The following is a 25,952-nucleotide window of genomic DNA, read 5'->3' as shown; positions in this document are numbered from 1 at the left end:
CATCTAATCAGATAATGTAAGGATATTCCATACCATAATGTGAAATTGTTATAGTAAGACTTCAGTTATTTAGATAGCAAAAGCTACGCGGATCATTTGTTCTTAAACAAAATTATTCTTGCTATCGTGAACTTTTAATTTCTAGTCAGTATAATTAACATAAAAGAGGATGAATGCGCCTTTTAGATCAGCTACTTAACAAATTCAGTTGAATGATGATATGTCGTGTATTTAACACAGTTAAGGTGTTTGAGCACACTATTCTCTAGTCAGCAAAGTTTTATTAAACTTATAATTACTACGAATTCTTTATTTAACGAGCTAGAGTGTTTGCTTAGATAGAACACAAATAGAATACAAATCAAAGTTAACAGTCTTTACAAACATTTAAATCGAGGTGTTGAAATATAGAACTCATTTATAGGTTTAAAAGAGATTCATTTATAAGTTTTAAATAGCATCAGTCTTACCTATTATTATCAGGCCAATATTATTAGGAGTATATTCCATAAATAAAGGTAACACGCTGAAAGGAATGAAGCACAAATATAACGTTTGCACAAAATTTTTTTTAAAGACTTCTTTCTTTCTCTGCATCTGAATTCTCTTTCGCCAATATAGATCGTTTGGCGCTTTTATTAGTCCAAAGGGGCAATTTGCCCAGAAAGACTATTAATTTCGTTTTGACATTTCGCATTGATTCACTATGAATGTCGATTCACGTTTCAAATTGTTGCCACCCAATATTATCGCCCTGTATTATATTTAAAGAAATTAAATTATGAAGAACCTGCAGAAATGTATCTATGTTTCTCGCATTGTGATAAAAACAACGGTACCTAGAGCCATCAAATTTTGAATATTACACGTTTTCAACAATCAGCAGTCCAGCATACAATTGAATGAAAAACTGTTGCCAATACCCCACTTCTAAAAGAATGAAACTATTTAAAATGATGCGATAAAATCGGAAAGGTAAAATTTAAAAAAATCTGATTCGAGTATTGAAAATTTCGCTTCGAGGTGCACTGGCTCTTGTCTAGATGCACCTATATACCAAATTTCGTAGCCCTGGCTTCCGGGCAGCACGAACGAAAGACATACAGACTCTTTCTTTTATTATATGTAGAGATGAAGGGGAAAACTATTTTATTAATGTTTTAGCTGCATGATGCTTATGCTGTTGCTTAAAGTTGTTGTTAAAGTCCATTTAGTGAACATAGTCTAGATCAAGTCTATGGTTTCATCACCCTAAAAGGAGGAATGAGTGAGTCTGTCCCTGGCTAAAAGCTGGGAAGAGACAATATCTATTATAGGAAATTTGTCCAGCCCTCCGAGAAGCGAACCAAAGCTCTCTTACCGATTTTCTGCTACCACCAACCAGAGCCAGATTTAGACTTGATAAGCTATTTGAGATATGGGGCCCTTTATAAGTCTATTATAATATATTTTAATACGATTTATAGTATATTTTAATTTTTGGGAGGGTCCTAAGCTATAGCTTGTGTAGCTTATACATAAATCTGGCCCTGCCACCTACATTTCAAAGGAATTTTTAGCTCGACAGTGTGATTCTGGGTCTACAAGTTTGGCAGTCAACACTCCTAACTGTATATCGATAACGGCGGCTACAAATTTTGTTGAAACAAAATACTATAAACTAAGAAATAAGTTTTCTTAGCTTGCTTGATGGTGAATAGGTATTCACTCTTAAAAAGGTGGAGGGGATCCAGTTACTCTGATTTTAATCAATCCGAACGTTTGATGTTTTGGGACTTCGCAGGGCTTAATTTCTAAGAATAGAAGTGCGGAGCCCTATGGAAGACCGTCAGCAAAGAGGAGCAAGAGTAAATAAATAAATAAAATGACTATTAAACTCATTAATAATTTTAAAATTAAATAGTTAATTATTAACAAATTAATTAATAGCTATTTAATTAATGTTTATAAATTGTTATTTAATCGATAATTATTATATAATTAATTAATTATAATCTAATTGATAATTACCAGACAGTTAATTAATTATGATATAAGTTATAATTATTAGATAATTAATTAATTATAATTTAATTGATAATGGTTAGATAATTAATTATTATTTATTGAAATAATTAAGGATTGAAGTAATTAAATAATTAAAATTAAATAAAATGTAAAGAGATAAATTGAAATTTAATAAGCAATTTTAATATAATTTTATTTTTAAAATAAAACTTTTGAGATACAATTTCTATTGAAATTGTTATTCAATTACATAAAAGAAGTGCCGCAGCCTTCTTATTCAGGACTCCGGTGCGTTCCGGCTAGAATTATGATTTATTACAAAAACTAAGAAGCATCGGAGCCGAGATCCGGTGGGCGGCTCCGGCTCAATTTAAGCTCTGATCGTAAGGGGGGTTCTTTTATCATCCCCAAAATTAAATATACTTAAAATATAACTGATGAAAATTCCAGGGCAAAATAGAATGAGGGTATGAGTGTGTGGAAACAAAAAATGAGCGAAATCTTGGTGAGAGAGAACGTTATCTTTGACCGCGGCTTTCTGCTGATATAATTATAGCCATCAAGCATATGTATGTCAGGGGTAAAATGAGTCCTGAATCTGACACCTAAGAATGAATGTAAAGTTGCTGGTTACGCTTTCCCTCCCCCATCAGTGGATACTGAATTTTTCTCTTTAAATTTTTTTCCTTTTAAATTGTAGTTCAGTTTTATAAAAAGAAGTGAGTGAGTAAGCGCCACCAAGGAAGATCACTGACCTGGCCTTAGCCTCACAGTGTGTTATCTTCCTAGCAGAAACCATCTACTCTCTGCTCTACCCTGCTCCGGGAACGCAGCCGAATAGACGGCTAAGAGCCTCATAAAGTCTACATGTAAGCTTGGATGTTTTTGTTCGGGGAAAGAGTATTCTGTTAGGAACTACTTAAAATCAAGCAAAGAAGCAATCAAAAGACTGTTAAGAATCGCTATTAGAATAGACAGGAACTGATTACTGTGTTAGATAAAGCAAAGAAAGGAGGACTCTGCCTGAAAAATTAACTGCCGTGGATTTGTGGACTTGCTAACCGGAGCTCATCTTATTTAGGGCTCCGGTGCCCTCTGGCTAAAATTGTAATTTATCTTAAAAATTGAGAAGTACCGGAGCCGGGCTCCGGCGCACTTTAAGCACTTGTACTTCGGTCCAAAACTTTTTCTTGGTATTAGCAGTTCGTTTGAGAACTATCAACAGCATTTTCAAGAAATGAAGAGTAAAATTTATTTCTTCGAAAAGTCAGATCATTACTCGCTAATGTTTCTGTTATTGGCATTTATTTTATTTTATTTTTTTAATTTTGAGGAACTATTTCACACAAAAAATTGCAACTGGTGAAATTCATCGTAGGGCTTATACACATGAAACATAATAATATAATTAATGTTTCACATCATCATTTTCACATCACCGTTTTCATTAATAATTCACCGGATATAAATTGTATATCTATTATTGCTAACGCATACGTATACTAAAATCATTTATTTATTTATTTATTTACATTACAAAATACGATGTCATTTTTCTCCAATGATTTGATTAAATGGAATTTATTTATTACATTTTAATCTTCTTGTGACAATACAACGTGTCTTGTTAAATTGTTCCACTGCTGCATTCGGCACCGCTCATGCAAAACAATAGCTGTTAATAGAAGGAATTAAAATCCGAATTTCTTGTCAACTAAACACCTACTTATTAAGCATATAAAACGAACGGGAGAAAAAAAAAAAAAAAAAAAAAAGACAGCTCTGTTCGCGGTCACTCGAGCATGGAACTCGGTTTCTCTCCTGACCCACACGCGACAGACTATCATTCTCAGTAAAAGGTCAGGGGCTCGTCTGCCAGCGGCGGTCGAGGACTTCCGTGTCCGCTGCAGAGAAGCCCTTTCTGGAGGGAAACCCTCCTCTCTCGGTCACTGAAGGTCATTTCCTGCTTCCACGCAGGTGCGAATTATGCCGCAGAGTACGACATTTGCGGAACTGGATTCGCAGCATTATTCCGTAGTTATGATTCAGTGAGGATGTTTATATTATTAACAAGACAGCGGTTAGACACGTTCTGAGGTTTATTAATATTTCGAGGCAATGCCAATGAGATACTTGTTATACCGTTAAAAAGCTAAGTCTTGATTCCCCGCAGAGGCGTAGCTAGGGTTTTCAGGGACAACTGGAGATCTTGGGCCCCTTTCTATGTACAAAGAATGAAAACAACTTCATTCTAAAATTTCCTAGCATCAATTTAGCGTCCCTGGATGCTGCGCCCGGGGAAACATGTCCCCCCTTGCCCCACCTCCCTACGCCTCTGATTCTTCGTAGCTAGACTTATAAATTTTAGATTATAAGAAAATAGATCACAAATGCCTCTAAAAATGGTTGTAGGAAAAAATGTCACCCGGAAAAAAGGGAAACGGAAAGAATGTCCCGGAAAATAAGGAAAGGAAAAAATGTCACCCTTCGTTTGCAATGAGAAATATAAGGCATGTTTAGAAAGATCGCCAAGCTGGGTGATAAAAGTTTTATCTCAACAACCGTAACTTCGGATGACCGGAAACATGTGCGAGTAGAAGCAAGCAGATGTGTTGGCTGCTTGTTTCTTCCATGGAGCCTACCTCCATGGTTTCTTCGTTAAGGTTAAAAATAGAGGGTTGTTTAGAGAAGAAAGCTTTCGCAATGGAAGCCAGGGGGGAAAGCGGGTTGTCCAGCGTCGGTCATTGTCAGGTCTTTAGTAATTACTCTCCTCGCACCCCATGTAGTTATAGCCTTAAGCTGCGGTTTAGTGAAACATTTATTGACGCACTATAGAAAACTAATTCATCCTGAGCTTTGGTATAAGCAACAGTTGTAGATGCAATTTCAAGTTACGGTTTGCGATAAGAACAGGACTAAATTTTTTACCTAATTAATTTTCGCATAATTTTTTTTTCTCATTTGATTTTGATTAAAAGTAACGCATCTGCACAGGAAACAATTGTTTAATTTTGCACTTAAGTTTGAAAACAAGAATACCACAGTTATTAAAATTAAGAGGTTTATTTCAAAATTATTAGTCCCTGAGGGACTAATGTTTTCAGTTTGTGATTTTGCGTCGAATCACTCTGAATGTCCGTTTCACTTTTCAAACTGTTGCCACCAAATATTGTGATAAAACAACGGTACCTAGAGCCATCGAGTTTCGAATGACGTAATCCTACTGCTGGAAGCCCAAATTTGAAATTTGGAATTAGTTTTATTATCGATTTTATATTTTGTAACGAATTTTTGATTAACAAACTCAAGAATTTCAAAGCGAGCCATGGCAACGTTGTACAGAAAAAACATTTTTATCTCCAGCGCGTGAGACTGTGAATCGGAAATTCTAAAAATGTGCTCAATTTAAAATTATTTTGCGATACTGCTCTTGAACTGAATTTTATGGTCTAAGTGCGAAGAATATGATATTTAATAAATAAAGGTAACACACAAAATGTTAAAAAAAAGGCCCATTTGAACGTAATTTAAAATCTGAAACCTTTCAGATTTTTTATTTTACTAAAATTTTAAAATCTAATAAAAATGGATCCTATAACCACGCGATCTGGATTTAAACATTTAATATGCAATGAACCCTCTTATGGCGACCTCTTCCAAAATAATTTCTCAGAGTAGAAATTAACACTTGTACCGAGTATTATCTCTTTAAGACGACCACTTCCACCAAAGGCCAAAATAATTAGAAACGCGGATGATCGTATTAGAGAGGATTTAATGCATTTTACAATGCACCAATGCGTAACCTACTCAGAGCCTGACCATCTAGTAGCTCATAAACGATTGGCGACCATCTCCTTAAGACGATCACTTCCAAAAGTGACAGGCATTTCTATAGGTATAAACAAACGCTTGCACTGAATATCATCTTTCTAGGGTGGTGATCTTCACAGAATACCAAAAATCAACTAGAAACATGGATGGATTAGGATTATTCAATTATGGCAAAGCGCACGAGGGCTATCTACCTAAAGGGAGGGATGCCTTTGTGGAGAACTTTCTAAGGGAAACTGGCTCGTATACATATTACACATGGGGAAAACCACGAAAGTGCCCATGCAGCCAGCCCATTCGCGGTATTGGAATCTCGGACCGAACTACCAGTGTTCAGCATCTTTACCGCTCGGCCGCTGATAGGCTGAAATCTGATGGATGGCTGATGGATATCTTAGAAAGTATTTTTACTTATAGTAGTTATATTAATTACAATTACGTGTAAAGCTTATGGAAACTTAAAAGCGGCCGACCGGTTAAGTTGCTGAATACCCTGGTTGTTAGATCTGGGTTCGATTCCTAGCAAAGCAGCTTTTCGTGGTTTTTCCCCGATATAACGTGGTTACGAGCTAGTTTTCCTTAGGAAGCCCTCCACGAAGGCAACCGTTCTCTTAGGCAGATACCTTTCGTGCGCTTTGTTATAGTCAAGTAAATCAAACCAAATTAAAGAAGCTTATTCCTTCTACTCTCCAAATTGAGCTCCAAATAAGTCATACGTGGGAGCTTTTCGTATTCATAACGTAAAACGTATCAAAATGGAAAATTAAATAAATTTAATTATTTAACTTGGTTATCTAGAATTCCAGTTTTTAATTTATCTCTTGTTTCCAAAACTCTGAGCATGAATAATTGTGTAATAAAGCATAGACCGATAACTTTGAAATTCAGAGGATAACTTAAATGGCCTTCGACCAGTAGCAGTCGAGAGGTAAAAATCGTTGAATATTGGTAGTTCGACTGGTGTTCAAACCATGGCGGATGTGCTGCTTACCAGGAAATTTTCGTGTTTTTCTCCATGTGTAACATAAATACGAGTCAGTTTCTATCAGACGTATGAAATAATTTTTGTCAATTACTCGCTATAAACAGTCCTCCATGAAGGCATCCATATTCACTTCGGCAGATAATCTTATGGTACTTTGTCATAACCTAAATAATCTGATTTGATGATTATGCTAATTTTTTCTCATACTGAAGCCTGTGATGCTTTAATTAATGTTTTATTTATCATAAACTGTGTTAACTGCTTTAAATTAACCAAATCAGGATTTTTTTTCTGTTACATTTCCTTTTTGAAATTTTTGACATCATTTTAGAAGCCTAAATATGTCAGATCGCTTTATCAAGACGTATTATTTGTAACTGTTTTACATATAAGTACAGAGAATCTCATGACGGTGAACTCTAAAAGTGTTTCCTACAACATAAACAAACAGGCTTTTATACATTTGCCTCTCTAATGCAACCATCTATATAAGTGGCTTAAAAATCGCTTGAAGCGGCCATTAGTGGTCGCATTATAGAAAAGTCTCATTATATTTGCATTTTTGTGGCATTTAATAATTTCAGTTACATGTATGCCTTAAAAATTATAATATTGATTTTTCAAGGTAGTGTAACAACTTTCAATATAAAATAGAATAGTAATAATCTTTTACATTCCATTCGGATTATTGTATTCGTACGAAAGCCTTGAATCAATTGTTGATCATTATTTTGTACGTATGTTATTGCAAAAATTTTAAAATTCTTAATTATGATATTTTCCAATATTCGGGCTTTAAATGCCCAAGTTATTTAATTTTATGCCAAGATTTAAACTTTGTGCATTTACAATAAGAAGATCTTAATTCTGGAACTTTTTAACATCTGAAGCTGGTTAAAACTGGTTGAAATGTGTTGCAGTCGCAGTTCGTATGCAAAACCATTCTCGCACTGATTTGTTTTATGCGTAATTTATAGCAATTTCCCTAAGTAACCAAATTTTAGATTTATATCATTTTGTTTTAAATTGTGAAAATAAACAAAAAGAAAGGAAAACATTTTTCTTTCTTACATTATAATTATTTTCAGTTCATCTTTTATGATAAATAGTGTATTTTTCAATTTTCCTCAACTGTCAAATCTTGTTGTATTTCTAAATATCTTTAGATTATTTACAGTCCCTGCAATTTTAGAGTTTTTATGTTAAACTCTAAAATAGTTATTAGAAGAATTATTAGAAGCATTTGATGTAATTAATGACGCACGTCGCCCATAGATTCGCAAATTTTGAATTTTCAATATTGTTGCAAGCACTTGAGCAGAAAATTCGTCTTTTCTAGCAAATTGCAAATTTTAAAATTAAAAAAATTCAACTCCATCAATCCAGTTTTCAGACTCAATTAAAGGCACTGAAGTTATTTAACATTTAAGAACTCTCGGTGATTTAGAACTCCCCGGAATTGGTACTCAAGAAATGATTTCAAAAATGCTCTTCTACATCTATTAATAATTGTTCTATCCCTTGAATAGCTAGTATCTACTGCATTTTCTCCTCATTTCTTCTTTGGTGGTTATTTGAATCATGGCAAAGCACGGGAACTGTCTGTCTAAGAGAAGGGGTGCCTTCGTGGAGGACTTAACGAAGTATGAGAAAGGGAAACTTGATTGTATTTACCTTACACATGAAGAAATAACTAAATTATCTTGCAACCAGCTTGTTTGCTGGGATTTGAGCCCCTGTCGAACTATCAGTGTTAAGCGACCGCCAGAGTCGTAGCTAGGGTTTTCAGCGCCCAGGGACAACTGAAGATTTCGCGCCCCTTACTGCTTGCCAAGGATGGAAAACATTTAATTCTACAATGTCGTAATATCAGTTTGGCGCCCCTTGGATTCTGCGCCAGGGAACAGATGCCCCCCTTGACCCCTTCTAGCTACGGCCCTGGCGACCGCTGGAGCGCTGATGAGCTGCATTATGTATTCTGCTTAAGAATATAGAACACAAATGACTGTCAATTTTATTATATCGTCAGTGTTTGGTAACTTTTCCTATGAAAATAAAATTGTTAGAAATATGAGTGAAAAGACATGTATATATTTTGAATTTAGATTCAATTTAATCCCCTTCATGTAACATATAATGCTGTAATTTACGTAATAGCATTTAAAATTTTTGAATATATTAACACAAAAGGATACGGCAATGCTGTTACGGCATTCGAAAAAATATGTCTCGTTTACGTATATACCAATCTTTGCAGAAGGAAGAAAATTATAGCCAATGCAGAAAATTTCTAAATTCAATTTCGCCAGATAAATTTTACATAAAATGAAAAAACAATTTTCAGTACACATAAATAATTAATTGAATGAATGTAAATTTTTAATGCAGAATACATAAATTTATTTTCAGCTCAATGTAAAACTGTTCCCACGCAAAATTTATATTATAAGAAAAAGTTAAATGTCTGTTATGTCGAATATTTCTTCACTTAGATTGCAGAGACATTCGATATTTTATGGAAGCAGAAGACTTGAAAAATGAGCAACCCCCTCTCTGGGAATCGAACCGCGGATCTCTGGAATACGCGCCCAGCGTGCAGACCACTACACCACGAAAGCACGTCAAGAAGGCTCAAGTCTAAAATTTATGCATATTTAGTATTAATTCTATATTTTGCATATTAACATTTAAAAAAATACCTAACTAAATTACTCCTGGACGGTTGTGCCTATGGTTTGTTTGATCAAGTGCGATTCATTTGTAAAGTATTGAATGGTGTACTCGCTTGCAAAACCTTGTGAATTTTGTGTTTCTTGAAAAATCGGCAATACTAAGTATGATTGCTAAATATTACATTCTTTTTAAGGGAACATTATAGTATAATAATAAGAATATTTTCTCCTGGGATATACTTTTATCAATGATATGTTACTGTAGCGCAGTTTTGCTAAATTATTATAAATCAGTTCTAATTATTCTAAGCTGATTTACTAAGACTTGGAATGATGCTCAAGGCCGGCGCTAGACGTTTTGCCGCACGGTGCCTGCTTTACAACTTCAAAATTCTGCCGCCCAGCTCTTTCCAAAGTTCTAAAAATTTTGTGTTCTCTCAATTCTGCCGCCAGGTGCGGCCACACCGATTGCATATGCTCTGGCACCAGCCCTGATGATACTAGGAATGACTAGGAAACGATAATTCAGATAATACTTATTATCTGAATTGTCATTTCCTCATAAACATGATGCTTATTAAAAATTACAGATGTTTTAATTAATAACAACCTTAAAAACTGGTTGTTAGTAGCTTTAATTTTGACTCCATACAATTCAACAATTAAAAAAGCCAAAAGATAGGAAGTTTCCTTGTTTTTGAGTCCTTTTCTAATACTGCTAAAATTCTGCATGATATCTGTTTTAGAACTGCTAAGAAACTGCTAACAAAATTTTAAATACAAAAGTTATACTGCAATTTTAAGTCTGAAAAGTAATTAATTCAGACTTGAAAGCTCTTGAAACATAGAACTTGAGCTCAAAACAATAAGAATAGAATTTTGCATTCATTTTTTTAATTATACGATTGTTGCTTCATTGATAACAATGTTATAAATAGTTCATTTAGAATTACACTACAATTGCTGCATTAGAATCCATATTTTTTACTAATTATTTAAACATGAACATGAGAACTATAATATTTATATGTACTTTTTTATCTCCAAAGTCATAAGTTTTCTCATAAATAGGGAATTGACTGTTTTCAACAGTTTTCACCTCTTCGTCAAGAAACATTTCTTTTACGGTCCTAATTAAAAATTACAGAACAGCAGAACATAATCTATCTCACGAAGTTTGCTAAAACAAATTCTTTCGCATTAATTTTGAATTTTATTTAACTCAAATTTATTCAATATTTCGAGTTCTGGATAATCAAATTGGCGGTATCATTCTAAAGCTGCAAAATGTAATTAAGAAGCTCAGCTTCGTTTTTAATGATTCATTTTACCACGCCACTGGGAAAAAAAAAAAAATATCTGAGTTTTCAGATTTTCAATTACGTCCAAAGGGCGTTTTTTTAATGTTTTGTGTGTTACCTTTATTTATTAAATATCATGTTCTTTGCACTTAAACCATAAAATTCCATTCAATAGCAATGCCGCAGCATATCTTTAGAATTTCCGATACACAGTTCCGCGCGCTGGAGACAAAAAGGTTTTTTCCACCCGTAGAGTGTTGCCGTTGCTCCCTTATCGCTGAGTTTGTTACTCAAAAATTCGTTAAAGTTTTGAAAAATATAAAATCGATAATAAATCATATTCCAGATTTCAAATTTGGTCTTCCACATGCCTATATTCGTAGGAGGATTACGTCATTCAAAATTCGATGGCTCTATGTACCATTGTTTTATCACAATGCGAGAAATATACATACATTTATGCATATTTTTCATTATTTAAAGGAAAATCTGAAAGCTTTCATATTTCATATTGCGCCCAAAAGGATTTTTTTAGCGTTTTGTGTGGTACCTTTATTTATTAAATATAATGTTCTTCGCACTTTACCATAAAATTCAATTCCACAGCAATATCACAAAATATTTAAAAAGCGCAAAATTTAAGAATTTCCAATACACAGTTTCGGGCGCTGGAGATACATTTCTTTTTTCGTACAGTGTTCCCGCTGCACGCTTTTAAATCGATGAGTTTGTTAATTAAAAAATTCGTTAAAGTTTTGCAAAATGTATTTTTTGGGAATAGCTAATAAAACAAATTCCAAATTCGGAATTTCAAGTGCTCATGTTCGATTGGAGTACTACGTTATTCAAAATTGGATGGCTCTAGGTACTGTTGTTTTTTGAAAATGCGAGAAACATTCATGCATTCATGCAGAATCTTCATTATTTAGTTTCTTTAAATATAATGCATGGCAATAATATTTTGTAGCAACAGTTTGAAAAGTGAATCAACGCAGAAAGTGAAACCACGCAAAATGTCGTTTTGAGACTAATAGCCCTTTGGGTCTAACGCCCCTTTGGGCTAAAAAAAAAAAATAAATAAATGTTAAATTACCAAGTTAAAAGTCAGAAATAGCAACATTTAACCGATAAGAAAGTCAGAACTATTTACTACCTCACTCGAAAAATGCAATTTTGAATAAAATGATAATTTTGCTTCTTTATTAAATTATTCTTATAACAGGGCTTGCATGAATGGATTATATTCTACTACAAGAAATTTTTTCATACCAATAAATTGCCAGAGTTAGAGACAGAAAGTACAGTAAACCCTTTCTAAGATGACCACAGGTTCATAAGATTTTGAGCTTTTGCGAATTAGAGAAATAGCTCTCAGCACTGATGTCCAAGTTCTCAGAAATACTGATCATCATAGGAAGATAATCACCAGAAGAAAGTTCCCTGTTCACATTCGGAAGTGCATTATTCTATAAATGAAAGTACATTAAGCCGATTCGATTGCGTGTATGGCCGTATCTATTTATATATGGGAAAAATTTTATTATAAAATAAATAAATTGTAAAATATATGTTACCGTTAAAGCGTATAATTAAGTTATTTCCTCGAATAAGTATTTGGCGGGTGGGGGAACTAGCCAAGCCGGTTTAGCTAATTATTTTAAAATAACTATATTAATTAGTATAGAATATAATATTTTATAAACTAACTAATGATAAATGCCGCCCAGACGGTGTAGTGGTTAGGGGAGCCAACTGCGATACCTAACGGCTTGGGTTCGAATCCAGGGGAATGCATAGTTCTAATTGTCCGTCCCTTCATAGGAGGGAAAGGTGGCCCACCTATTAGGTGACTGCATAATAAAATGACAACTGCTTCTGGTCAAGTCGAAGTCGGCTGAAGGACCATCATTCATATTAAAAAAAAAAAAAAAAAAACTATATAACAAAAAAAAAGTTTCAAAGTTTTCAGGTTTTAAACTACGTCCAAAGAAGGCGTTTTTTTTTAAACGTTTTGTGTGCTACCTTTATTTATTAAATATCATGTTCTTTGCACTTAAACCATAAAATTCATTTAAATAGCAATGTCGCAAAAGAATTTTAAGAACGCATATCTTTAGAAGAATTTCCGATACACAGTTCCACGCGCTGTAGATAATTTTTTTTTTTTTTTTTTTTCGTATAGTGTTGCCATTCCTCGCTTTTAAATCGTTGAGTTTGTTAATCAAAAATTCGTTAAAGTTTTACAAAATATGAAATAGATAATAAAACAAATATCAAATTTGGGCTTCCAGATGCCCATATTCGCAGGAGGATTATGTCATTCAAAATTCGATGGCTCTATGTACCGTTGTTTTATCACAATGCGAGAAATATGGATATATTTATGCAGATTTTTCATTATTTAATTTCTTAGAATATAATGCAGGACTCTAACATTTGGTGGCAACAGTTTGAAAAGTGATTCGCCGTTTATAGTGATTCAGCGCAAAATCGCAAAACGAAAAGAATAGTCCTCCAGGATCAAAGTCTCTTTGGAACACCACCTAATGATAAACCGTTAAAGTGGAAAAAAAATTACACTATAAAATACCTGTCGTTTTATAAATTAACTGATGATAAACCGTTAATGTTTAGAAAATTATATTTCATATTACGGATAGCTTAAATAATAACGGAATGCATAATATAATATTATTGCTAGATTCGTTAAATCGTAATAAAAAATAACAGACTATACTACGCCAATAGTTCTGTTTAGCAGCTTTCGTGTGCCGTCTTTACTGACAATTCGTCATTTATCAACACTTTAATGTGAACAAGCTGTTAGTTTCCAGTTACGGATGGATGAAATTTAGTTTAAAGACCGGCAATCATTATTTAACAGAGGAGAAACATTTGCTCCCCGTGAATTCTTTCCTTCCGGGTGAGGTGGGTCGGTTTCTTTAAGGAAACGGGTGAAGCAAACCACGGGGGAGAACATACGATTTTCCCGCAGGCAAGTTGGAAAAACCTGCTATCGAAATGACCTTGCTCAGCTGCAGCCAGCTCAACGTCTTACCCTTAAAACCTCCCCCAAGAGAGCCCGCTATAACCCTGCCCGTTTGGCAGGTTTCCCTATCTCCAATCGGCGACATTATTTGGCGAGATTTTAGAGTTCCTTTTTTTCCGTTCCTTATTTTCCGAGTGACATTTTTTCCGTTCCTTATTTTCCGGGGACATTTTTTCCGTTTCCCTTTTTTCCGGGTGACATTTTTTCCGCACACCCTAAAAATAATATTATGGTGATTCGTTGATATGCGATCCGAATATACATTGTGTCTGTATTAAAAATATTGTTATTAAATACGTATAAGCTTTCTAACCTTTTTTTAATTTAAAAAGAAAGAAGAAGAGCACAGAAAGTAAAACAGATGAAAATATCACATTATGTTATCATTACATATTACCTCTTGCCATCTGCCCGGTAGAAAGTTTACCTCACACTGATAAAATTCATCTAAATCAAAAAAGTCTCACAACCCTGTTATCACATTCTCTGCGTCGCTGAAGGAAGCGAAGTTTCTCCTGCAATGATCAAATAAGGTAGTAATTTCTAGAGGCAAGGTTAGGGCAACAGCTAGGTAGTATAACATTTGAAAACCAACTTTCAGCAATTTTGGCCACGTAATTGGTGCAACATGGGATTTCGCGTTATCATGATAAAAGAGAACATCCTTGTCTTTAATGAGCGCTGACCGATTTGATTTCAGTTCTCTTCACAGTCTGTACAACTACTGGAAGCAGAAATCAACACTTGCCTCTTGATTACATCCTAGGAAATTATTCTTTTAATATCTTTGTAGAGTTCTCCACTTTGTAAAGGCTAAGTTGCTGTTGAACGTGAAGAATCTTAAGAACTGATAAGCGAATAATCGCTTGAGTTCGTGTGACGAGAAACAACAAGATGGAAGGGTAAATAACCCTTTATTATTCAAATAGGATTTAACAGAACTCCGTCTTGGATGTACAATAAAAGCCGACACTTGGGCTTGAAGTAAACTAAAATTAATATAAACTAAAGAGATACAGCCGAAGCTATCAAGAATCTAACCGAGTTAGCCCCTTAACGCTAATTGACTGCGAAGCTATGAAGGGCCTAAGTACGGCCGAGCGTAATAATAGCTTACGAGAGAGTAGCATAACAAAAGTGGACGCGTGCAGACAGAATACCTGGTAACTCTCTCTTTCTAAGACCGAAGATCTTCGCGGTTTAACTACCGCTCCTCCTCATTATACAGAGGCTGTTCACACATTTTTTAGACGATGTATATTGTATTCACAAAACTAAATTACATAAAATTCTTGTGTTTTAAATGTTCTATTTGACATCTCTTATTCTGAACTATCTTCCGACACCGCAATTTCCAGGATAATAATGCCTTTTGAAGTGGCAGAAGAGGTATTCTATCCCATTCCTCCCGAGCAGATTTCCAGAGTCCTATTAGAGTTTTGGGACAACGTTTGGATAATGCAGTTTTTAAAAGTCCGAAAGCACAAAAATCCATAGGTGACACATCGAGAGATTTAGTAGGGATATCAGTGAAGGGTATGGCCTTGATACCAGTTTTTTGTCCCATTTCATTTAGGAAATTTACAGTGGATTTTGATGTGTGACTGCTAGCTTTGTTCTGATGGAGTCTCACAGATTGATGGCACTGTAGATAAAGCGATGGTATTTCATTCAGAAAAATGTAACCTTCGAACCACTGCTTTGTTAAATTCGCCATTTTGAATAAAAACAAAATTTTCAAGCGACAGACAATAATTTTGACTTTTAAAAACATAGTACAATCCCAGTTACTTCTTTTGCAGCAAGCGAATTTTTATTACCGTTTACCAAAATCGTCTAAAAAATGTGCGAACAGCTTCTATATATTCAGACCTGATTCTAAAACTACGTTCTGACCGGAAGTAATAAGTTAAGAATTTGACAGGAAAGAAGTTTAACTCAAAATTTAACTGTTAATAAAATTAACATAATTCTTACATCTTTATTGTCTTTAGTTTTTAAGAGTCGCTGAGCTGCTTGTCTCAGGTGAAATAAACATCTCGTTCTCTATCCATCATAAGAAGAAATTGATAATTAATATAATATAGTATGTTATCGATTTCTTTATTTTTTAGATTACAAGTCAATCACTCGTTCAATTCAGCCTGAATTATCTCTTCCACAAGCTTTAATTGATCGAAGTACCGTGTTTTTTGAAAATGCAGTACTTGGATCTTGGATCATATCTTTACTGCTGGCTTTAGCTACTAGGAGCTCTTACCAGTATATTATCATTTTACCATAGGCCATAAAGTTAAAAATTTAAGAGGTGTATTTAAAAATACACCGCGCCCGAAGGCGAGATCAATAAATGAGAGAACTCATAAAATAAGTTTTGCTAAATTGCATATTATGGCATAGCATGGGTGATTATATAAATGGTGACGAGAAGCGAAATGAAAGTCTAAGCTTCTGGGTGAATCAAGAAGAGCAGAAACACGTGATCAGCGTCCGGCATTCAGATTGGTCGAGGAGTCAGAGTTCGAAAAATGAAGTTGTTTTCTAGTTTTTGGAAATAAATAAAGTTCGAACATAGTAAAAGCAACATCTATTTGTGAATTTAAGAGCCCTATGTCTTTTGAAACACTTGAAAATCTTCTAAACTTGCGATATAATCATTAAATGAATAGGAAATTGTAAAAGGCGAAAATGAGGTCATGTAACTCACTAGGGCTAATGAGTGAGAGTAAGCACTTGGTGTTACCACGAACTTTGATTTTAAAACACACGATACGAAATAGTAAAAATAAAAAAGTAAAAGTAAATATCTTTGTTAAATAAGTAGTAAAACGAAGAATTCATCGATGAAAAATAAAGTCCTAACTTTGCAAAGTTCATCTTTCTTGATTAGTAACTGCAGAGGAATAGTAATTTTTTTTTTTTTTAACATTATATACACTACCACCACTTAGAATTGTGGTGGATCGTTCGAGGTCTTTTCACTACGTGCTCAATAGTAGGGTCATAGTCTGTAAGCGATTTAATAGCTTCATAGGGAGAATTTTTCATATCTTCAAAGCAGTTGTGTGCAGAAATTAGGATTTGGTCGTGAATTGGGTTGATATCCAGGTCTTTGTGAATTTGAGAATTTCGCACGAACCAGGGTGCGTTCACTATGCTACGTAAGATTTTGTTTTGAAGAACATTTAATTTTTGTCTGTCTATTTTTCGGGCAGTAGCCCAGGCTGGAACTGCATAGAGGATTATTGGGCGAATAAGTGAGATGTAGATATTTTTCTTGGTATGGAGGTTTAACTTAGAGTTTCTTCCAATTAATGAGTTGAGAGCAATGAAAGCAGCGTTAGCCTTATTTGTAACATATTGAATATGATCTTTGAAATTTAGGGTTTTGTCAATATAGACACCTAAATATTTATAGGAGTTGGCAACAGGAATATCTTGGTTATTGAGTCAGATATTTATATTCACTGGGATATTTTTTCTGTATCTGCGGAAGAGAACTACGCAGCATTTATCAGTATTTAGTTTGATTTTCCAGTCTTGACAAAATTTGTTAATAATGTTGACTTGGAGCTGAAGTTTCTCTAAAGCATTATTTGGACTTCGTGAACTGGTGAGGATGATTGTGTCGTCGGCATATTTGAGTATATTAGAATGAAAAGGTAGAGGCATATCATTTATGAATATTGTAAAAAGCTTCGGCCCTAAAACGCTGCCTTGAGCTACTCCACTGTAAATCACTTTTTTTGAAGAGATTGCTTCACCACAGCGCACTTGAAAAGTACGATGTTTAAAATAAGAATGCATAAGCTTGATAAAGTTGTTTGGTAAAAGGAAGTTAGATAGCTTATGAAGTAAGCCAGCATGCCACACTCGATCGAAAGCTTTTTCGAAATCGAGGAAGCATGCCGCTACTCCGTTCTTTTTTGTAAATTCTTGGGCAATAAATTCAGCTAAATTTAATATTTGATGTGTGGTAGCGTGGCCTTTGCGGAATCCAAATTGATGCTTGTCTATTAGATTAAGGCGTTCTAGATGATTGGTGAGCCGAGCACTAAGTACTCGTTCGAAAACTTTTCCAAGCGCTGGCAGAAGACTGATGGGTCTATAATTTTTTGCTAGCTTTGGATCTTTTCCTGGTTTCGGGATGGTAACAATGATCGAGTGTTTCCACTGCGATGGAAAGTAGCTGAGTCTAATACAAGCATTAAAAATATTTGTAATTAAGACTATGCATCTTCTAGGTAAAACTTGCAACGCTTCATTAGAAATCATGTCATATCCTTTAGCTTTGCGCTTCTTTAATTTTTTAATAATTTTCTGAACTTCGTTTGGAGATGCAGGCGTAAAAAAATTAATGCTGGGACTGTTGAGGATGCTATTGACAGTGTAATTAATATCTTTTTCGTGATCAGAATTATTATTTTCATGTTGTTTAAAAATGTTTTCTAATTCTTTTGCATGAATTTCAGCAATGAGTCTTCTGAGTGGTGAAATTTGCCCATGTGATACAGGGGGTGAATTTGATTGGGTGAAAGATTTCTGAGTGATTTAGCTACTTTCCAAACAGAGTTTGGGTAAAGATCCATGTTTTCTAGGAAATTATCCCACGAATTTGATCGATGGGTGGCGATGTCTTCTTTTATTTTTCTGTTTAAATAATTAATATGACGTTTTTCAGGAGGATTGCGAGTAATATGCCATCTTTTTCTAAGTCTATTTCTTTCTTGTATAAGGGATTTAATTTCTTCTGGGATGCCATAGGGATTTTTATTCTTGACTGTATAGGTAGCATTATTGATAGCGTTTTGAATTTTGCAGTTTAATCTGGTGATTTCCAGCTCAATATCGCAGTCATAAAGAAGTATGGCTCTGCTGTTTACGGAATTTAGCTGTTCGGTAACCATATACCAATTAACTTTTGTATAAGCTTTAGGGAGGGGGGGTAAAATCCATAGAAGTTGAAGACTATAAGGAGATGGTCAGACGAAAGTTCTGGGAGAACATCAAGATTAGGAATATTAGGAAGGTTTTTCATCATAACTATATCTAAAATATCTCCGAGTCCGTTGTGCGTTGGGTGATTGGGAGCAATGAGATTGATGTTACTATTGTGGATGAAGTTGTTTAAATTTTCTCCATTTCTATTTGTGATTCTACAGTTCCAAGAGGAATGTTTAGCATTTAAATCATCTGCTATTAAGGTGGGGTAGTTATTTTCAGTAAGTAGTTTCAGATTATTGAGATCAAGAGTGCTTGAGGGGGGGGATTGTAGACGGAGATAAAAAGAAAAGGTTCTCTAAAACCACTATAGATAAGTACTGCAGCATTTTCTATAGTACAAGCAGGGTTTAAATCATATTTGGCTGTTTTGATATGGTTTTTAATGAGAATTGCGTTTCCTCCTCCTCTATTATGTCTTCTGTCTTTTCTGTAGATGCGGTAGCCTTGTATTTTAAATTTGTCGCAAGAGCGGAGGTGGGTTTCATTTACTAGCATAACATCAATGTTATGTCTAGAAAGAAAATTTGAAATTTCCACTTGTTTGTATCTGATGCCGTTTGCATTATAGTAAGAAATATTTAAGAATATATTTGTAGCTGAGATAAAATTTATTTGACTATGAGTTTGATTAAAATTCATAGTTTAGATTTGAGAAGTATTCGAAGGCCGCCATACCGACCTCTAGTTTGTCAAATATTGTGTTTGCTGTTTTAAATTTCTGGAAGAATTCTTTAACTTGAGTGAATTGGATTTTTATCCAGTTGAAAAAGCCAAGTGGGTTTGAGTTTGTGTCATCTGTTTTATTATTGTTTTCATTTTCCTTGGAAGTATTCCATGCATTTTTTGGTTTGTTCTCAGGGAGTGAAGGAAAATCCTTTTTGTTAAATTTAAATTGTTCTTTTTTCTTTTCTTCTTTTAAAGCTTTAAATTCTTCGATTTGCTTCTGAACATTATAAGGATGTTTACTGCAACCTCTGAAGGAAGAAACGTGATTTTGCCCACAGAGGGCACAGACAGGGGGTTTGTTGTCATTTTTTGTTTGTTTACAAGTGAATGTTTCATGAGGCTCTGCACATTTTAAACAGAGAGGTTTATAATGACATTTGTCCCGTGTGTGCCCGCACCTTTGGCACTTATGGCACTGCACGGGTCCAGGGCGAGCTTTAAAATGCTCGATAAAGACATCCAGACCTCTGAGTTTCTTTAGATCATATATTCTTTTACCTTCTTTATTTCTAGTACATTCTGCTATAAAAATAGGAAGATGAACTTTCTTTCCTTCAATAGTGTGAATTACTTGTCGAATTTTTTGAATTGGGATACCTTCTTGGGCAATTTCGTTTTTGATTAGTTCCATATTAGCTGTTTTTGGAAGTTTTTTAATTATTGCCTTGATAGGCTTTTCACTGTTGAGTTTAAAAGTATGAAAAGGAATATGTAGTTTAGTTAGGTATTCAGTAACTGTGCGGTAGTGGTCTGAGTCATAAACTCTTATGGTCAGTGTACCTCCACTTAGGTTTCCACGATATTTTTTGATATTTTATGGTTCTTCAAAATCTTCTTTCATCTTATCCCAATCCTCCGTGAACTCTGCTAAGACTATAGGGGGAATGTGCCCTGCTTTTTTGTTGAGTGTAATAAATTCACCTTCCTCTGCTTCCATATTGTCTTCAGGGTTTAGTTCCTCGAATTTATTTTTTTGAGCTGGTTCTTCAATTTCGGAATTTGATAGAGTTCTTTTATAAGTTTTTCTAGGGGTTATGTATCCTTCTTTATCTATTGTGGTTTTCTTTTTGATTCTAGATTTTGGACTAGCAGTAATATCAGATTGATTTGTTTCCTCTGTTGGATTAATTAGGGTTTCTTTTTGTTTCATTTCATTAATGTATAATTCTAAGATTTGTATATCCTTTTCCATAGCATTGACGTGGGCTAAGTGAACTTCAGTCGCATTTTTTGGATTAAATGAATTTTGATAAGCATGAAACTCAGAAAGCATAAGTTGCTTAAGTTTTTCTAAGTTATCGCAGGTAACTTCCAGATTTCTGTGATCACACACAGATTTGATATGGTTTTCGATCGCCTCCTTGTCCATGATATGCATGAATCCTAACTTTTAACCTAATGGCGAAAAGAATAAAGAAAACATACTTATCGTGAACATCAAGAAGAGACGACAGCAACTCAGGATCAGCTTCAGTAGTGAGAGCAATGTCGTTTTCCCTTGCTTCACAAAATCGCAGGAATAAAGCAACGCCGTAGACAGAAAGAACAATTTTTCTAATCAACAGCAACACCTCATGCCAACACTTCCAAATCTCGTCAATGAGGGAGAAAATGCGGTACGATTCCACATTTCCATAAAGAAAAGCATAGATGAATTTAAAAAGTGGCAGTAATTATAAAAATTAAAGTAAGCTTTAAAAACTGAGATAATTCTAAAAACGTTAGGTAAAAGATAATAAATGAATTTTTCACGAATGTTAAAAAATTATTCGAAGTACTTTACATTGCTATTAAATTTGAATATATTTATAATTAACTTAGTTTTATTTTTCAGCTTTCACTGGCTGCGGAAGAAGTACAGGAAAATGCCAACCTTGAACATCCAGAAGATCCACCCCCTGTTTCTGATGACGCTGATGAAACGCAAGTAATTCAAGATCGTGGTGATACACATCAAACGTACAAATCCCATGCTCAAAAGAAGAATGGTATAGCTCAAGAATCAGTTGGCATTCCAGTTCCAGCGAACCCACCGAAAAATCATCTTTTATTACCCCCACCAGGCATCAAGAGGAATCCAGGATTGCTCCAGATTCAGCAACGAAACAAAGATTTACCAAGCCAACATGTGTATAAAACATCTAATCAAATACTTCACCAGTCTTATGAAGTTGCACCAAATCATCTTGAAGATCTTCAAGGCCCTAACCCATATCAACCTGGCAGACATCAAGACCATGAAGCAGGACAATTCCATGCTGATATTCAAGAATATCATTCTGGTCATAATGGCGTATCTTACCAAGAAGGTGGACATCAAGTCGACATACATTCGTATCACAACGCTGAAGAAGATTATAAAGCAGAAAACCAAAATAGTCTCTTTCAAGGATTCTCTAGTTTACCTCATAGTGAACCTTGGCCTTTACCTATGCCAGACATGCCAAAAATCATCCATTTAGATGTTAAGTGTGAAAAAAACCTTATGAAAGTCTCTATAGAGTTCGATAAGCCTTTCCATGGCATTATATTTAGTAAAGGTCATTATAATTATGGAAGTTGCGTTCATTTACCTCCTGGTTCGGGTCACACAAGCGTTTATTTCGACATTTCCATAAACAGTTGCGGAACTCATGGAAATGCTCCTAATGGACAATATAATAGTTATGGAGGGAAAAATGCAGCAGGAAGTTATTTCGAAAACACTATAGTTATACAATACGACCCTCAGGTTCAAGAAGTCTGGGATCAAGCCAGGAGATTACGATGCACTTGGCATGATCAGTATGAAAAGGCAGTAACATTTCGACCATTTCCTGTAGATATGTTGAACGTCGTACGAGCTGATTTTGCGGGAGACAATGTTGGTTGCTGGATGCAGATCCAAGTTGGCAAAGGACCTTGGGCAAGTGAAGTAAGCGGCATTGTAAAAATCGGTCAAACAATGACCATGGTATTGGCTATCAAAGACGAAGAAAATAAGTTTGATATGATGGTCAGAAATTGCATTGCCCATGATGGGAAACGTGCCCCGATTGAGTTAGTCGACAGCCAAGGCTGTATAGTGAGACCAAAGCTGATGAGCAGATTCACAAAAGTAAAAAATTTTGGTTCTAGTGCATCAGTACTCGCTTTCGCCCATTTTCAAGCTTTCAAATTTCCTGACTCAATGGATGTTCATTTCCAATGTACTATACAAATCTGTCGCCCACATTGCCCTGAACAGTGCGCTGTAGCCTCACCTGGAACTGGTCATCAGGTAGCACCTAATCACGAAATCTATCCATCTGGATCTTCTCACATTCCTGTAGTGAGACCTCGGGAAGAAAGAGATGTTTCTCAAAAGCAACTCTGGACTGATTCTCCTTCTAATGATTCATTCCAGGAGATGACAGAAATTGGTCTTAATAGGGTAATACGTGTAGTGGCCACAGGAGACTTAGCTTTCTCAGAACCTCCTGCATACCAAGAAAGTTCTGACTTCGAAAGTTACGAAAAGGACGATGTTATTTGCATGTCTACACCAGGTTTCGCAGCATCTTTAGTAGTATTGTTATGCATTTTAATTATATCATGCCTTGTCGCTGCTTTCCTGTGCTTGAGACAGAAGTCGCCAAGAGATATTATCACATCGCTGTCTGGGACAATTATAAAAAAGAATAAATTATAAACCTGATTATCTAACACAGATAGGAAGAGCTTACGTCTTACTTACGACAGAGAGAGAACAGTACCATTTCATAACTGTGTTTTACTTCAGAAATGAGTCTACGCATTTATTCTCATCTTGAATTCATAGATAAAAGTCATTGTTAGTATAGTTGGCAAAAAACGTTGTATGAGAATAATTGCATAATATTATTTCAAGAAAGTTAATGTAGCGATGATAAAGAGAAAGAAAGAAATTTGCTTTTCTCTTTGCTCAGGATTTTTTTGTAAAAATATTAATTAATTCAAGAGGAAACTTCACAGTTGTTTCCAAGGGATTTTTGAGACGACTTATTTTCAAAATTATGTCATATATTAAACAGTTTATTGAACTACCATATTGTGATCTTCATAGGATGGGAAATCGTATTTAACATATTTTCTGTAATGGTCTTTTAGGTATTAAAAAAATCACGAGTTTGTTACAAATGGGCTCGTTAACTGCCATAATCCCTATTAGGGACGTCCCCTCCCTTCCTGCCATGAGAAAGCTGATACTGCATTTTAAGTTGGCAATAAATAGCGCTGCCAGTTGCAGAATGTAGAGTTTTCGAGATTCCAGCGTTTCAGTCTTTTCATGTAATATCTAATTTCATCTTACTACTATTTTGTTTCCCAATATCTTCAAAGGAAATTTAACAGCTTTAAGATTGGTTAAATTTGCTTTCCAAATGAAGATTATCTGAAATTTGATTCCCATTTGGGGCTTAGAAGAAATTCTATCTACACACATTCATAGATTTTAAGTTTTTTTACATTCAACTTTCTTTTCTTTCAAATCTGTACTACTGCAGCTGCAATCTTTAAGTGCTGATGTATGCTTTAATTAGTACAGCAGATTGTGCAACGATGAACTGTGTTAATTAGAAAATCTAGAAAAACAGACTGCAAACTGCTAGGGAAAAATTAGCAATTAATGGGTTAAAAAGTGCATGGTGTAATTAGAGATACTAGTATTAGGGATGCTCTGCGATTTTGTATCCGCTAGAATTTTACCTCTGTTTTTAAAGTTCTAAGAAAAAAAAAAAAAAATACACGAAATAGTTGCAAAATGTGGAAAATCTCATTAATTTTTATGATACTGCAATGAATATTTCTTCAATGAAATCATTGCTAATAGAATATTTAAACTTTATTCTCCAGTCTAAATCCAATTTTGTCTTTAGTATTTGTTTTTAGATAATTTGTATAAGTTTTTAATGAATTTGATTGAAGTAGATTTGAAAAAAACTTTACGATTTTATTCTTATTTACACTGAAATCAGATTTTTGTAAAGTCAAAAATTACAGTGAAATTTTATTTTAACTATGGTAAAATGCTCTCTGGATCTCTACCTACGGAAAGGAACACCTTTGTGGAAGCCTTTTCAAAGTAAATTGTCCTTACACATGGAAAAAGTGCTATGCAGCCAGCCACCAAATTATCACCTAGGCAAGCGGTTCTCTTTTTGACTAACGCGTACCATCTAAACAAAAACTGAAAACATTTACTACCACCACCACTCTTGCAGAAAAGCTCAGATCGCATAAATTTACGAGTGTTAGAGAAAAAACTCAATCAGGATGTCGGGATTTTAATTTTTGAATTTAATAGTTAAAAATACTTTGCTTCTTTGCGTTCCACCTATTTTTCTCTTGCGTACCATCTGTTGAGAACCTTTCACCTAGAGTAAATATTAGCTTATATAGTTCCTTGGCTATTATCGGGATAGAAAAACTTAACATTCATTAAAAAAAAAAAAAAAAAAAAAAAAAAATTAGATCAATTTTTTTTCCCAGTCTTTCCAGTAAATGTTACAAAAGTTGTAGTTTCTCACATATATTTTAATTTAACATTTATTTATCACAAATTAGAGCTGAAAATTCTTTATTATTTCATTCAATGCTGGACGAATAATGAAGAGCTATTAATGTGTTAATAAAATTCTGACCATTTTAATTAAAAAGTTTATTAACTTTAAATTTATAAAACCGTGGATTCAAAAATAAATTCTTTAAGCTATATATATTTATGTAACTGTATATGGGCTACTTTACTTGAAAAACCTTTTGTTAATGACAGTGAAAATTGGCAAATATATTCTTAAATGTTTCTATAATAACTCACCTTATTTGCAGTTTTGAGCCAGTTCTTGTTTTACACTTCACAGAGGATTTCTTGTTACATTATCCTAAGTCATTTTTTTTTTTCCAACTTTCATGTGTATGTCTGTTTTTAGAGTTTGCCATATGTTCTCATCTATATTTATTTGTGGTTCATAGCGTATTTATGTTACAGTATTTATTTATTTCATTTTATTGAAAAAAAGATACAATAAAAGTTTTAAGGAAATCTTCGGTTTTCTTTTTTATTCCCCTTTGCATAGAGACATTTACGTGCCACCATGTCTTAGGAGACTTTATTGCGATTAACTAAAGGTAACTAACTAACTATCATTTACACAAGGTACGTCGAAAAGAAATAAAGTACCAATAGATAACAATTAAAACTGAAAGTTTTTAGATTTTAACATTACGCCCAAATGGACTTTTTGTTTCTTAACGTTTTGTGTGTTATCTTTATTTATTAAATATTATGTTCTTCACACTTAAATTATAAAATTTAACTCAACAGCAATATCACAAAATAATTTTAAAAGAGCATGTCTTTAGAATTTTCGATACAC

At 34.2% G+C, this 25,952-nt stretch overlaps 1 protein-coding gene across 1 annotated transcript in view; it reads left to right on the top strand.

The window, feature by feature from the left end:
• Positions 1–25,043, top strand: part of LOC118184338 (uncharacterized) — a 62,411-nt gene extending 37,368 nt beyond the window's left edge. The window contains exon 3 of the mRNA XM_035354001.2: positions 21,413–25,043. Coding sequence (XP_035209892.1) covers positions 21,413–23,248 — 1,836 coding nt within the window. The 3' untranslated portion in view covers positions 23,249–25,043. The remainder of the gene's footprint in view (positions 1–21,412) is intronic.
• Positions 25,044–25,952: the final 909 nt, after the last annotated feature.

This window comes from Stegodyphus dumicola, chromosome 6 (genome assembly GCF_044657685.1).
Source record: "Stegodyphus dumicola isolate Sdum_Otavi_A_Nest chromosome 6, ASM4465768v1".
In the NCBI taxonomy this organism is placed as follows: Eukaryota; Metazoa; Arthropoda; class Arachnida; order Araneae; family Eresidae; genus Stegodyphus; species Stegodyphus dumicola.
This window is presented reverse-complemented; position numbering and strand designations above follow the sequence as displayed.